Source organism: Stenella coeruleoalba (genome assembly GCF_951394435.1).
Source record: "Stenella coeruleoalba genome assembly, chromosome: 1".
NCBI classification, from domain to species: Eukaryota; Metazoa; Chordata; class Mammalia; order Artiodactyla; family Delphinidae; genus Stenella; species Stenella coeruleoalba.
Window position 1 is genome coordinate 106,788,975 of NC_137169.1, and position 15,606 is coordinate 106,804,580.

The window sequence follows — 15,606 nt, forward strand, 5'->3', positions numbered from 1 at the left end:
CCACGCACATATGGTCACCTTATCTTTGATAAAGGAGGCAAGAATATACAGTGGAGAAAAGACAGCCTCTTCAATAAGTGGTGCTGGGAAAACTGGACAGGTACATGTAAAAGTATGAAATTAGAACACTCCCTAACACCACATACAAAAATAAACTCAAAATGGATTAAAGACCTAAATGTAAGGCCAGACACTATAAAACTCTTAGAGGAAAACATAGGCAGAACACTCTATGACATAAATCACAGCAAGATCCTTTTTGACCCACCTCCTAGAGAAATGGAAACAAAAATAAACAAATGGGACCTAATGAAACTTAAAAGCTTTTACACAGCAAAGGAAACCATAAACAAGATCAAAAGACAACCCTCAGAATGGGAGAAAATATTTGCAAATGAAGCAACTGACAAAGGATTAATCTCCAAAATTTATAAGCAGCTCATGCAGCTCAATAACAAAAAAACAAACAACCCAATCCAAAAATGGGCAGAAGACCTAAATAGACATTTCTCCAAAGAAGATAGCCAACAAGCACATGAAAGAATGCTCAACATCATTAATCATTAGAGAAATGCAAATCAAAACCACAATGAGGTATCACCTCACACCAGTCAGAATGGCCATCATCAAAAAATCTAGAAACAGTAAGTGCTGGAGAGGGTGTGGAGAAAAGGAAACACTCTTGCACTGTTGGTGGGAATGTAAATTGATAACAACCACTATGGAGAACAGTATGGAGGTTCCTTAAAAAACTACAAATACAACTACCATATGACCCAGCAATCCCACTACTGGGCATATATCCTGAGAAAACCATAATTCAAAAATAGTCATGTAAAAAAAAAAAAAAAAAAGTCATGTACCGGGCTTCCCTGGTGGCGCAGTGGTTGAGAGTCCACCTGCCGATGCAGGGGACACGGGTTCGTGCCCCAGTCCAGGAAGATCCCACATGCTGCAGAGTGGCTGGGCCCGTGGGCCATGGCCGCTGAGCCTGTGCGTCCGGAGCCTGTGCTCCATAACGGGAGAGGCCACAACAGTGAGAGGCCCGTGTACTGCAAAAAAAAAAAGAGTCATGTACCAAAATGTTCATTGCAGCTCTATTTACAATAGCCAGGACATGGAAGCAACCTAAGTGTCCATCAATAGATGAATGGATAAAGAAGATGTGGCACATATATACAATGGAATATTACTCAGCCATAAAAAGAAATGAAATTGAGTTATTTGTAGTGAGGTGGATAGACCTAAAGTCTGTCATACAGAGTGAAGTAAGTCAGAAAGAGAAAAACAAATACCGTATGCTAACACATATATATGGAATCTAAGAAAAAAAAATGTCATGAAGAACCTAGGGGTAAGACAGGAATAAAGACACAGACCTACTAGAGAATGGACTTGAGGATATGAGGAGGGGGAAGGGTAAGCTGTGACAAAGTGGGAGAGTGGCATGGACATATATACACTACCAAACGTAAAATAGATAGCTAGTGGGAAGCAGCCGCATAGCACAGGGAGATCAGCTAGGTGATTTGTGACCACCTAGATGGGTAGGATAGGGAGGGTGGGAGGGAGGGAGACGCAAGAGGGAAGAGATATGGGAACATATGTATACGTATAACTGATTCACTTTGTTATAAAGCAGAAACTAACACACAATTGTAAAGCAATTATACTCCAATAAAGATGTTAAAAAAAGAACTAAATATAGAACTACCATATGATTCAATAATTCCACTCCAAGGCATATATCCAGAGAAAACCATAATTCAAAAAGATACATGCATCCCAATGTTCACTGCAGTACTATTTACAATAGCCAAGACATGGAAGCAACCTAAATGTCCATCGACACAGGAGTGGATAAAGAAGATGTGGTACATATATACAATGGAATATTACTCAGCCATTAAAGAAGAACGAAATAATGCCATATGCAGCAACATGGATGGACCTACAGATTGTCATACTGAGTGAAGTGAGTCACACAGAGAAAGACAAACATCATATGATATCCCTTATATGTGGAATCTAAAAAAAATGGTACAAATGAACTTATTTACAAAACAGAAATAGTCATAGATGTAGAAAACAAACTTGTGGTTACCAGGGGCAAAAAAGGCAGGGAGGGATAAATTGGAAGATTGGGATTGACATATACACCCACTACTATATAAAATAGGTAACTAATAAGGACCTACTGTATAGCACAAGGAACTCTACTCAGTACTCTGTAATGACCTATATAGGAAAATAATCTAAAAAAGAGTGGATATATGTATATGTATAACTGATTCACTTTGCTGTACAGCAGAAAGTAACACAACATTGTAAATCAACTATACTCCAATAAATTTTTTTAAATATTATGAAACAGAAGCCAGCAGCATATTAAAAGACTAATATACCAAGACCAAATGTTATTTTTGTTTTTGTTTTGTTTTTTAGGATTGTAAGGATGCAGCAATTTTAGGAAATCTATTAGCATTGACCACCATACTAATATGTGAATAAAGAAAAATCATAGGGTCATTTTTGTTGATGTTTAAAAGCCAGTTAATAAAGCATTCAGTATTTATTCTAGATATCTTAAAAACTCAATAAAATAGAAATAAATATATATTCCTTAACATAATAAAATATATCTCATCCCCAAAGCTAGCACAATGCTTAATAAGGAAACAAATGAAGAATCTCCGATTAAACTAAGAAAAAAGACAGGACTCATTATCACCACTATTATTTAATATTTTCTGGAGATATTAACCAATACAATTAGACAGGAGAAAGAAATCAGAGATATAAAAATAGAAAAGGAAGTAATTATCATTATTTACAAATAATATGATTGCATGACTAGAAAATCCAAGAGAAACAACTGAAAAATTATTTAAAACAATTACAGAATTGAGTAAGAGAAGGTAACTGGGTATGAAATTAATATTTAATCATCAGTTATCTTTCAGGTGTGAAAAACAATGAAGAGTTAAAAGATATAATGAATGATATAAATTAAAATGATGTAAAGAGACAAACAAACATAAAAGATGCAATGGGGGCTTCCCTGGTGGCGCAGTGGTTGAGAGTCCGCCTGCCGATGCAGGAGATACGGGTTCGTGCCCTGGTCCGGGAAGATCCCACATGCCGCGGAGCGGCTAGGCCCGTGAGCCATGGACGCTGAGCCTGTGCGTCCGGAGCTTGTTGCTCCGCAACGGGAGAAAAAAAGATGCAATGGGAAAGCGATAATATTTTCAGCAGTGACATAAAATATTAAATACTCAGAAATAAGCTTAAGAAATGGACGAGACCTTTATGAAAAAACTTCTAAACATGGCCGAGCTATACACGTATCAAAACACAAGACTTTAAAAACGGTAAGGAATATCATGTTCTTGGATCAAAAAATTCAATGTCACAAAAATTTCAGTTCTAAGTTAAAATATAAATAGAACATAACCCAATTTTAAAAATACCAGTAGGTCTTCTTCTTGGTAGATGGTGGAAAAGGAGAGACCAGATAAGCAGATTATAAAAATTAGATAGAAAATTAAGTTAATAGAAAAATTCTTAAAAAGAGGGGGACTAAATATTAAAATATTCTAAATCTATAAAAATGATTAGACATTTAAAAATATTAACAAATATATAAATTACTATTTTCTAGGAATTAAAATATAAATCTAAAATTTGTCAGGCACATATATAACAGAATGAATGTACAGAAATAGGCATGCATACACACAGATGTATTGGATATATGACAAAGCATTTCAAGTCAATGGTGAAAAGAAGTTTCACTCAACTAAAGGTACTGGAATGACTGGTAGACAACTTGAAAAATTAAGTTGGTTCTGTACCTCACACCTTACACCAAAATAAATTTCATGAAGACCAAAAAATGTAACGTAAAACATGAAAAAATATGAATACTGGAAGAAACCATGGGAGAATTTTTTCAGTCTTGGGGTGGAGATGGTCTGTATACATGTCACATAATTATATGAAAACAAAAAGATTCCTGCAAAACAAAAACTACCATAGGGAAAGATGAATGGCAAACTTGAAAAATATTTCTACCTCCTATCACAAAGGACTAATTTTTTGAGCATATAAAGAGCACCTACAAATCAATCTGAAAACACCACCAAAGACATCAACCCAATAGGAAATGGGCAACTTTATGGAAAGGGAAAAACAAATGTCTCTTGAACATGTAAAAATGTGCTTAACCTCGGTCATGATAAGATAAATATAAATTAAAACTACATTAAGGCCATTTTTCACTTCTCAAATTAGCATCATGTTGTTGGCATGGGTATGAGGAAGCATTTCATATGTTGCTGGTAGAAAGGTATGCTGGTGCAACCTCTATGGAGGAAAATATGGCAACATTTCTCAAAATTGCAAATGCATATACCCTTTGACCAGCAATGCCATTTCTAGAGATTCATCATTTGCAAAATGATGTATGTCCAGGGTAGGGTTTGGAAAAGAAAAGATTGGAAATAATCAAAATGCTCACTGATGGAAATCTATGTCAATAAATCCACATAATTATAAATACTGTGCAGCAATTTTTAAAGAGGGAAAGCGCTTTATGTACTGATATGGAATGGTCTCCATGACATACTGGTAAGTGAAAAAAGAAAAATGTAGAACATCATTCGTTGTTGTTATTATTGTTTTTTAAAAAAGGAAAAATAGGGAATTGCTTATATATGCACAGAATATCTGTAGAAGGGTCCACAACAACAAAGCAACATTGGTCAATAATAGATCACTGGGGAGTCGGTGTAGGAAGAAAACTTTTAACTATATACCCCTCTCTACTCTTTGAATTTTAAACCCTGTGGATGTAATTACCTATCCAAAAATCCTATCCCATTGTAGTTTGGTTACAAACTACAAAAGTGCTTAAATATATTTTTAACATCTACACAGAGGATTTTTTTTTAATAAAAATATTTATTTTATATACATAGCTCTGCAATTTGCCTTTTTTTGACATGATGGTATATTATGGACATCTGCCTTTAGGCCCATATTTATAGAACTCATTCTTTTTAATATACAATATTCTATTGTGTAAATTAATCAAAATTTATTCAACCATTTCCCTTTTGATGAAAATTCAGGTATTTTCTTGGTTTTGATTTTTGTTCAGTTTGGGTTTTTTGACATGAAAATAATTTTTCTTAGCTAAAATTAGAAGATATAAATATAAAGGTAAAATAATAAAAATATTGGAAGAAAATTATAACCTCAGCCTGAGGGTAACTTACTTAAACAATAAAGGAAACACAAATGACTTAGGAAAGAGAAGTATATTGTATTTAACTACATACAAATGTAAATTTTCCTTACGGAAAAAAAGTCAGGAGACAACAAAGTGAAAGAAACTATTTGTTAAAAAAAAAGAAAAAGTGGCAACAGGTTAGTATCTCTAATATAGAGAAAATTCCTAGAAGTTGATTTTTTTAAAAACATGCAAAGAATATGAACAGGCAATTCATAGAAGAGGAAATACTAATGACCAATAAATGTATGAAGAGATCCTCACCCTCACTAGTCATAGTTTTGAAGGCAAAGCAACAGTGAGGTCTAATTTTTCATCCATCAGATTGGCAAAAATGTAAAAGATAATAACCAGTATTGGCAAGTCCATGAAGAAATGTACATTAACTATTCTTGCTGAACATCTGAATCTCAACCATCTTTTTGGAGACCAATCCAATAACATAGTAGAAAAAAATTTTAATGTTCATATCCTTTAACCCAGCAACCCAACTTAATCTAGGGGAAAAAAATCTGAAAATATAGCCTTTAGTGTCTCCCTATGCCTCTTCTCTCTTTTCCCCTATCTTCTCTCCAGTACACCTCATTTAATTAACTGTGTTACTTCCCAGCCAGCTGACTCTCATGTCCAAGCCCTCCTCCACCTCCATCAGACTCTAGCCAACCGAGGCTACTGCCTGAAGCAGGGGGATGGTCTTGGATCCCTGTAAGGCCTTGTCTAGGAGTTCCCCTTGTGCTTTCAGAAAAGCGAGGCCAAGGACATCAGCAGAGCCAACATCTGCTTCGAGTTCCTGGGGCTCTTGACAACATGCAGCACCTGGCAGAGGCTGCTTTGCCCTGGCCATTCTGCTGGCAATTGTGGAGAACAAGCTTGGTCGTGAGGACAGCCCATCCCGAGATCCCCAGAGCAGAGACAGCCATCAGGGAAAATCCTGAACTCATGAGGGATGGATCCCATGATTTTTTTCTGGTGGGGAAGAAAAGGACCCATTCTTCTTGACACTAATGAAAGGGTGAAAAATATAGTTTCTTTTTCTTTTTTGTTAGAACTAATACTATTGCCCTCCCCACCAGACATTCTGCCCCTGCTGTATGTGGCAAAAAAGCCTGGTAATCTGGCCCTCAGGCTCTTACACACTATAAATGTATGAAATCCAGGTTTGACATCTAGATACTACAATATTTGTCAACTTTAGCAACCCACTTAACCACTCTGTGCCTCAGTTTAACTGTAAAATGGGAACAATAATACCTGTCGCTAGGGCTATATCAAAGATTAGATGTATACAAAAGAAGTTCCAGTTGAAGAGTAGAAATAAAATATAAACCAATTCTGAATTAATGAAGAACTGGGATTGCAGATCTCCCTCAGATACGGGTATAGCCTGTAGGCTACTCTTCTAAGAGGGTGGTATTTAATGTCTATGGAGCAGCCCTCATCTCTGCCTCAACATTTATATGTGAGTGAATTTAGATTACCATGTATACACCCGGCTTCCATGGCTAACACTTCTCTTCCTATTCCAGGATGAATGCACATCCTCAGTTCAACTTCCCAGGAGCGGAAGCAGCTGTGTAGCTTAAAAAAGAAGAGGCTGAGGTGGGTATGGTGTTTTTGTGCAAGGACAAGTCTTGAGACTGTTCCCCTGAGACTAGCTTGGAGCAACTGAGACTTAAATAGGATCCTGGGAAAGATGGTATCAGTGAAATATCATTTCAGTTGGTGTTCACCATAAACCAAGCCATGGCATTGGACAGTGAGACCTACCAGTGAGTGGTGTGCCAGAAGCCAGAAGCTGGATATCCGCCTTCAGGGCCATTATTTCTCTGTTTGAGTCACAGGTGGTCTCCCGATATCCCCAGTGCCACCAGGTGGGACAGTAAGCAGGGTCAACAGCTAAAGACAGAAGTAGATATTTCAGGTCCTGGATAGGCAGCCTCCTTGGAGAAGAGTCCTTCCCATTACTCAAATCCTTTTCCATCACTCCCATTGGCAAATGCTGCCTTTCCTCAAAGCATGGATACAAAGGTATCTCATTTTGTCTTTAATTTAAAAAATCCTTCTGAGGTAGCCATCCCATTTTTATTGACACTGAGACTGAATCACAGCAGGAAAAACAACTTATCCAAAGCCACTCACTGAGCAGTGCCAGTAAAAGCAGAAAGGTCTGGAATTTAGGCCTCCTGATTCCCAATTCAGTCTCTCAGAGATGTGGCTATATTTCTAAATATAGGCACTGAGCCTTCAGGCTGGGAAAGAAAGATGGATAAAATGGATAGTTGTCTTAAAGAGCATTTAGTCATAAGAAACAGAAACCCACTCAAATTGCCATAGATTAAAGGGGGGAAAATAATAAAGAAGAAGTATAGCTAGCCCTCATGAGTTCTGGTTTCTGGAATCAGAAACCAGAAAGCCAAAAGAACCCAAAACAGTCACTGTGTCCTCTCTGGGGCAGCAAGTCCTCCCATCTCCGCATATTTCCTCATTTTGTGCATGCTCCCCTGCTCTGTTACTACTTTGGCACAGCCTAAATATGGCCGCTGCAGCCTCAGTTTTATATATATATGACTTCTTCATACTCCTAGACAATGGAGCAAGTCTTCAAAACTGAAAATTATGTTCTACTTAGAATTCTATACCCAATCAAACTACCAATCAAACATGAGGAAAGAATGAAGACACTGTCAGTCACACAGTGACTCCAAAAAAAAAAAAAAAAATTTGCCTTTCATATGACCTTTCTTAAGGAGCTACCAGAGGATGTGCTTCAGTAAAGCAAGAAAGTGAATTGGTAGAGTGGATAAAATGGGATCCAGGAAACAAGAAATCTAACAGGGGGAGGGGATAAAAAAATTCTAGAATTAAAAAGGGCCAAAAAGGGCAGTTAGTCCTGAAGAAAGCAAAAGATACGGGACTCTGAAACATCTCTAGGGGGTGAAAATGGAATTGACCATTTCTCTGATGGCCCATGACAGATCTGACGAGGGATTAAAGACATGGATATGGAAAACTCTGTCTGTTTAAAAAAATTAAGGTGATCATCATCTCCAGGGAAAACACTAAATTTTACAAAAGGAAACATAATCATAGCACACAACTTGGCTCTGTAATAAGTAACATTTACAGAATCCAAATTATGTAAAAACTAAAATTTATAATATAGTGATTTTTTTGAAAGATGCAAAGAAGGGTAGGGGTTTAAGAGAACCATATCCTCATCTTCTATAACAGAAAATCAATAGACAATGTCTAAACTATCATCAAGAGTGGTAATATTAGCATTTTATGTAGGAATATGGTAAAACACCTCAAAGAGTTGATAGTGGTTGTCTCTGAGAATAAAAAGACACTGCTATTACCTTTTATGAACTTTCAAATACTATCTTTTTGACTTTAAGAAAAATAGATGTAAATTACACCCACCCGCCCCCAAATAAAAACCTGTCCCAGAGCCTTTTAACAAATGTTTTCATCATCACCTACGGTTCGTAGTTAATCCAAATTTTCTACTTCAGTCTAGGTTGATTTCTATTTTCTTCCTTGCTTCCTGGTGTCTTCCCATCTGACCTAACTAGCTTAGCGTTCAGCACTTCCATTCTCTTCCTTATCAAACTCTCATCTTTATTGGCTCTGTGACTCTGTCCCACCCTGGTTTTTCTACTTTTCTGGCTGTTCTTTTCTCTCCTTCTCTGCCTGTTTCCTCCTCCCACCTCTCAAACATGAAAATTCATTCCTCAAGACTCATTCCCCACTCCTTCAATCTTTTCTCTCTACTACCTCTCCCAATTTCTGATCTACCCTCATGATTTAAACCTGCACCTCCTGGGACTTCCCTGGTGGTCCAGTGGTTAAGACTCCATGCTTCCAATGCAAGGGGCACGGGTTTGACCCTAGTTGGGGAACTAAGATTCTGTATGCCGCGTGGCGCAGCACCCCCCCCCCCACAAAAATTTAAAAATACAAAATAATAAAGTCTTGGCAACGCCCTGGTGGTCCAGTGGTTAGGACTCAGTGCTTTCACCAATGTGGGCCCAGGTCAAAAAATAAATAAAAAATAAAGTCTTAAAAAAAAGAAAGCAAATCACTCAAAATCAAACCTATCCTCCTGAGACCGTATTTCTGTCCATGATTCAGTCAAAACCTTGGTTCCTCCTTTTTTCTCTTCCCCCATCCAGTCAGTTACTAAGTACTACTAGTTCTTTCCCACATTCATTCCTTTCTTTCCAAAGGTGTTTCCCAGGTCTTCATCATCTCACACTTAAAATATTCCAACAGTCTCCTAAGTGGTAAGCCCCAGATCTCAAATCTGCCCATGTTTTACTCATCTTTATACCTCCCACACCTACCTCAGAGCCTGGCACTGAGCTATTGCCTAGTAAGTGGTCCATCAACTAGATACTGTCTCTGCCTCTAATCCATCCTGCCACCAGACATCTTTCTAAAATGCTGATTTGTACATACCAGCCCAGAGTTTTAATGGTTTTTCACTGTCTATGAGACAGTGATTAGTTTAGCCTGGCACTGGAGGCGCTCTATCTCTATAAAATTTCATTCTACTACTTACGTGAATACTCTGTCCCAGTTGATCTCACTAATGGAAACTCCTCTTTCATTCATCTAAACTTATTGATTGCGTATCCCAGGCACGGTGCTAAGTCTTGAAGAATAGAATGGGAGTATGACGAAGCCACTGCCCCTTATAATCCAGTATTGATGTTCTCCTAATACACCTTAAGTAGTTCTACTTGTGATGGTTCTAAGATAGAAAGCCTTTATCATCCTCTCAGCATATTTAAGTATTAGAGTCAGTAAATATGGATGCTCACCAAATGTGGAAATAAGGTTCCTTTCCGAACATGAAACTAGTAAGGCCAACAGGTAACAGATAATATCAATAAGCAACGTCTACCATTTACTGAGTGTTTACTGCGTGCCAAGCATTGTGCTAAGTGATACATTATTTCATTTAATCTTCATGGCCTTTTGAGTTAGGTACTATTCTTGTCCTGTGACAATCAGGCTCAAAGGTAATTTGTGTAAGTTCACTCAGCTAGTAAATAATGGACAAAAATCCATATCTATTACAAAACCCAAGATTTTATTTATTTTTAATTAATTTATTTATTTTTGGCTCTGTTGGGTCTTTTTTTTTAACATCTTTACTGGGGTATAATTGCTTTACAATGGTGTGTTGGTTTCTGCTTTATAACAAAGTGAATCAGCTATACATATACATATGTTCCCATATCTCTTCCCTCTTGCATCTCCCTCCCTCCTACCCTCCCTATCCCACCCCTCCAGGCGGTCACAAAGCACCGAGCTGATATCCCTGTGCTATGCGGCTGCTTCCCACTAGCTATCTACCTTACGTTTGGTAGTGTATATATGTCCATGCCTCTCTCTCGCTTTGTCACAGCTCACCCTTCCCCCTCCCCATATCCTCAAGTCCGTTCTCCAGTAGGTCTGTGTCTTTATTCCTGTCTTACCCTTAGGTTCTTCATGATTTTTTTTTCTTAAATTCCATATATATGTGTTAGCATACGGTATTTGTCTTTCTCTTTCTGACTTACTTCACTCTGTATGACAGACTCTAGGTCTATCCACCTCATTACAAATAGCTCAATTTCATTTCTTTTTATGGCTGAGTGTTGGGTCTTTATTGCTGCACACAGGCTTTTCTCTAGTTGCCGCGAGCGGGGCTACTCTTCGTTGCAGTGCACAGGCTTCTCATTGCAGTGACTTCTCTTGTTGCGGAGCACAGGCGCGCGGGCTTCAGTAGTTGTGGCACGTGGCGCACGGGCTTAGTTGTTCCGCGGCATGTGGGATCTTCCCGGACCAGGGCTCAAACCCATGTCCCCTGCATTGGCAGGCGGATTCTTAACCACTGCGCCACCAGGGAAGCCCAAAACCCACGATTTTAACTTAGACTAAACTGCTTGACCCACTCCAGAAGATGGTTTTTAAATGAGACTTGGAGACACCCAACTCCAAGGTAACTAAGCTATTTTAGCTGTCTCTCTGGCAAGACTTGAGTTCCTTCAAGGTAGGCCTATTTGCATCCCCACTGTGACACACATAGATTCTATATTTATTTATTGCCACTTATGTACGTCATCATCACCACCCACAAATGTTAAAAAATACTTATGTGGGCAACGGATTATACTGAGAGGTATCCTTGGGGATCATAAAAAGGATGTCCTGAGATTATGCAAAAGGAGGTATTAGTAATTTCCAAAACTCTCTCCTGATCCACTGATTCTCTTCTGAACCAGAGAGTGAACTACACAGTAATGGGATTGAAACAGGACACCCCAAGTTTGGCCACAGTAAAGGTGCTCTCAGTTCAGGCTTCCTGCAAGAAAAGGTCTGGATGATGCTGGTCACCAGCCTAGTGGCCCTTCAAGGTATGTTCAGAAGAGCTTTTAGCACCCCAAGAAATGAGGGTGTTATACCTTTAACATCTTGATTACTCTCCAGGAGAAGGGTGGAAAGGAAGCCCAGAGTGGGACAGGGAAATGCTCCTTAGGCCCTGGCTGTCCACATGAAAACATCACACCAGTATGAAGGCAAAATCGGTCCAAAGGGACTAAAGACTTCATACTAACTAGGGGATGATAGATGAATCAGACTTTCCATTGGGTAGGAGGTCACACCCATGAGGAAAGAAAGCCTGTGGGAGAGGCAAGCAAATACAAATACCTCTACTTACTGGATGAACAGAGGGCTACAAGTTGAGGCAAGAGATGTTTGGCTATAATGTGCTGAGCAAGGCAAGAAACAGACTTGGTCTGGAGGTGGGTTTTAAACAATGCAGCTCTTCAGCAAAGGTTGATGGCCAGATTGAGTATATAAAACCCTTGTAGTTGAGTCCTCTGAGCATCATTTATCAATGTCAATTAGTTTTCCCTATTAGATAAAAATGATATTGGAACTTGCAATGACACGTTTGCATAATCAGTAACTGATGCAGGTTTTTGCCTCTCCTTGGCATTCTTAATTCCAAGCCTTATTTAGGCCTTCCTCAATTCAGTAACTACCACTGTGCCACCAGAATGTAAGCTCTATATGTGCAGAACCTTTGTCTTGTTTACCCCAAACAAAAACAGTACCAGGCACATAGCAGGCTCTTAATAGATTTGTTTAAAGAGTTTGTATGACAGGTTAGGCTTTCCATATGGTGACTCTAACCTCATGCAATGCTTCCAGGTAAATATTCCCCAATTACTCACCAGCAAATGGGTACAAGGAGGTTAAATGTTGCCCCAGTGCATGGGAATTAATACAGGACTTTCTCACTCCAAAATCCGTGCTCTCAGTGATTATCTACTACATGCTAAGCACTTTCTCTCTCAACTCCATCACCACTCTCCCCATTCTGAGATTGCTTCCTCCTATTTCCAGAAACAGGACCACCTAACACTCCCTTATTCCAGCCCCTTAACTGCAAACTATCAAAGGAAAACAAAGACCACATCTGTGATCCTTGGCAAGCCCCTGACAAGTGTAAGCCTACTCCAGTTTTCAGGGAGAAACTGGTGAACATCAAGCAGTCTGACCCTTCAGACATAATTCTTTATTGAATCTGAATCTTCTCAACGGTTAGGCTATTTCATTGGCAAATTCAATTTTATTTCTTCATACATATTAAAAACTCTAAAGAGAAAAGGAGATTGGGTCTAGCCATACAACCTACTATTGACTCCCAAGTTATGCGAGAGGAAAAAATCTCTAAGCTCTTTTTCCTTTTCTAGTCAGGTGAGGAGAATGAACTTCTGATAGGTCATTCCTTTTATCACTCTTCCCACCTCAAGACTCAGCAGAATTATGGAAGTGGTAGTGTTCAGCAGTACCAAAGTACACACATTTTCTCAGGACCAGAGAAATCATGTAGGTCAAGTTATCATGCTTACATGTGATAAAATAAGGGAACTTTCCTGGATCTCTATGCCTCCCTCAGCTCATGAAACTAATTGCAATGAGTATCCCTGTCCTATCACTGTGCTAGCCACTCAGTGCTATACACGGAAAACCAACCTTGAACTTGTTGAGTGGCATCTATTTCTTCGATTGTCTTACCTTCCAGCAAGAAGAGATCAAAGGTTGGCTTCTTTCCCACTTGCATCAGGATCAGGTAGGTTTCACAAGATCACAACTGCAACTTTAAGCAGTAGACACAACACATACAATACCTCCCCTTCTTTCCTTTTCCATTCCCTCTAGTCATAAGGGCCTATCAAACACACATCCCAGGATGAATTACATCAGGTATTTTGTTACTATTCTAAGTTTGTAGCATAAAACAAACTTAGCTTTTTCTTTCTACAGCTTTGTAAGCCTTGTGCCAGAAGAAACTTAAAAAAAAAGTTATAGAGGGACTTCCCTCATGGTCCAATAGTTAAGACTTCGCCTTCCAATGTAGGGGGTGTGGGTTTGATCCTTGGTCAGGGAGCTAAGATCTCACATGCCTCGTGGCCAAAACACCAAAACATAAAACAGAAGCAATATTGTAACAAATTCAATAAAGACTTTAAAAACGGTCCACATCAAAAAAAAAAAGTCTTAAAAAAGTTACAGCAAGATAAATCTGACTCTCTTTAGCTTGGCATCTTTCACATTACAATATGCATAGAGAAGGAAATAACAGGGCACAGGGGAAGAGATGCTAAATATGCCAGGAATCTGGAGAACACAAGATGGGCAAATGAATGTGTTCCCTGACCTCCCCTCCTCATTGCCAGAGCAAACCTAACTTTCTTCCTACCTCAGTCACCAGTAAATAAAAAAGCAGCTCTCACAAAAGCAGCTGGTGTACAGTTCTCACTCAAATATTGGATAAGTGTGTTTTTGTACCCAAGAAGAACTTTTCCTCCCTCCCCTCCAACAAAGTAAAATAAACAAGTGAGTCAAATAAAATGAGAACACCAATGTTTTTGGAAGAAATTTTTATTTGACACTGTTAAGGGAAGAGAGAGGAAACAAGCAAAGACAGGTAGGATAGGAGAGGAAGGGCACCAGACCCAGTAACTGACTTGGCAGAAAATGAGGAAACGAAGAGACCCTGGTGTTGAACGGCATCCACATAACAGTGCTGGAGGAAGAGGAAGATTTGTGCAGACCAGACCAGGTGCTCCACAGATCTTAACTGTCTAGCTTCAACTAAGTACTTGTCAATCTCTCTGGTCATTTCTCTCTTTTTTTTTAAGTAAATGTCAAAGCAATTATCTGCAGCCTTTTCTTTTCTCTCTAAATTCATAAATCCTCTTGTCTCTTTGGACAGATAACCTCTTGTCTTAGTTAAGCAGAGAGGTGGGGGCAGGATATTCCTGCTAGGAGGAACTACATGAATAAAGAGGTAGAAACACAGACAATTTAACTGGGGCTAAATGGCAAGCCATCAAAGGGAAACAGACACCTTACCTGCGATCCTTGGCCAGGACCTGCCAAATGGGGGAGCTAAGGTTTGTGGGACCAGAGAGACAGAAAGCTGAAAGAGATGGGTAAGACCCTTATTAGTGATGGCCTTGAACCTCAAACTAAGGATTTTGGATTTTGTGTCTTATGGAGGTAGAAAGCTAGGCATGGAGTCAGAAGATCTGGATTTAAATTCTGACCCTGCAACGTACCAGCTACATGTCCTTGGGCAAATGAAGTTTTGAGATGCTACTTATCTGTAAAATGCGGTATTTCCTACTCTATCTTCTGTTTCCACAGGACTGCTCTGAGAATCAAATGAGATTCTGGATTTTAAACCCAGAACCACTTGAATTCTGACTCAGAAGTCTCCAAAGCTTTCTCCACTGTACTACACTCACTTTAATCTTTACCTGTTTTATGTGTTAGTTTTGTTTTTCTAACTAAATTTTAAGCTCACATGAGTAGAGATGTCTTTTACTTTTCACTATTCAAAGACTCTTCTGAAACCACTCAATATTATACAATCACTGGAAGTCTCACACAGAAGCCATGTCTAACTACAGAAAAGGTTTTATCCATTGTGCTATTATGCTAATTATAGTCTACATAAAAAATCTGCAGAAAGGACACATGATTGCTGGCCAAGTTTATCAAGACATTCAAGAGCATTAGACTACTAGCTCTGACTTGAACTAAGCAGAATAAACAAAGCAACAGCAAGTCAAGGGTCCCACTTCTAAAGAATTTATTTTATTTATTCTGCTTATCTCAAGATGGTTAAACAAAAATTTGAAATACTTATATCTCGGCTTTCAAAGTGTATTGATACCACTCCTTTCAAATAAGTCTATAAATTTCCATGCATGAATAGGTAGACTTCTGGACACACATCTTAA

At 38.7% G+C, this 15,606-nt stretch overlaps 1 protein-coding gene across 1 annotated transcript; it reads left to right on the plus strand.

Annotated features, from left to right (window-relative positions):
• Positions 1 to 6,824: 6,824 nt before the first annotated feature.
• CD160 (CD160 molecule) lies at positions 6,825 to 11,807 on the plus strand (the record flags this gene model as incomplete). The annotated part of the gene is given in 7 exon segments (XM_079942415.1): positions 6,825 to 6,872; positions 6,875 to 6,925; positions 6,929 to 6,970; positions 6,974 to 7,062; positions 7,064 to 7,121; positions 11,569 to 11,590; positions 11,593 to 11,807. Coding segments are annotated over 7 exon segments (480 nt in total). The 3' UTR covers positions 11,763 to 11,807.
• Positions 11,808 to 15,606: the final 3,799 nt, after the last annotated feature.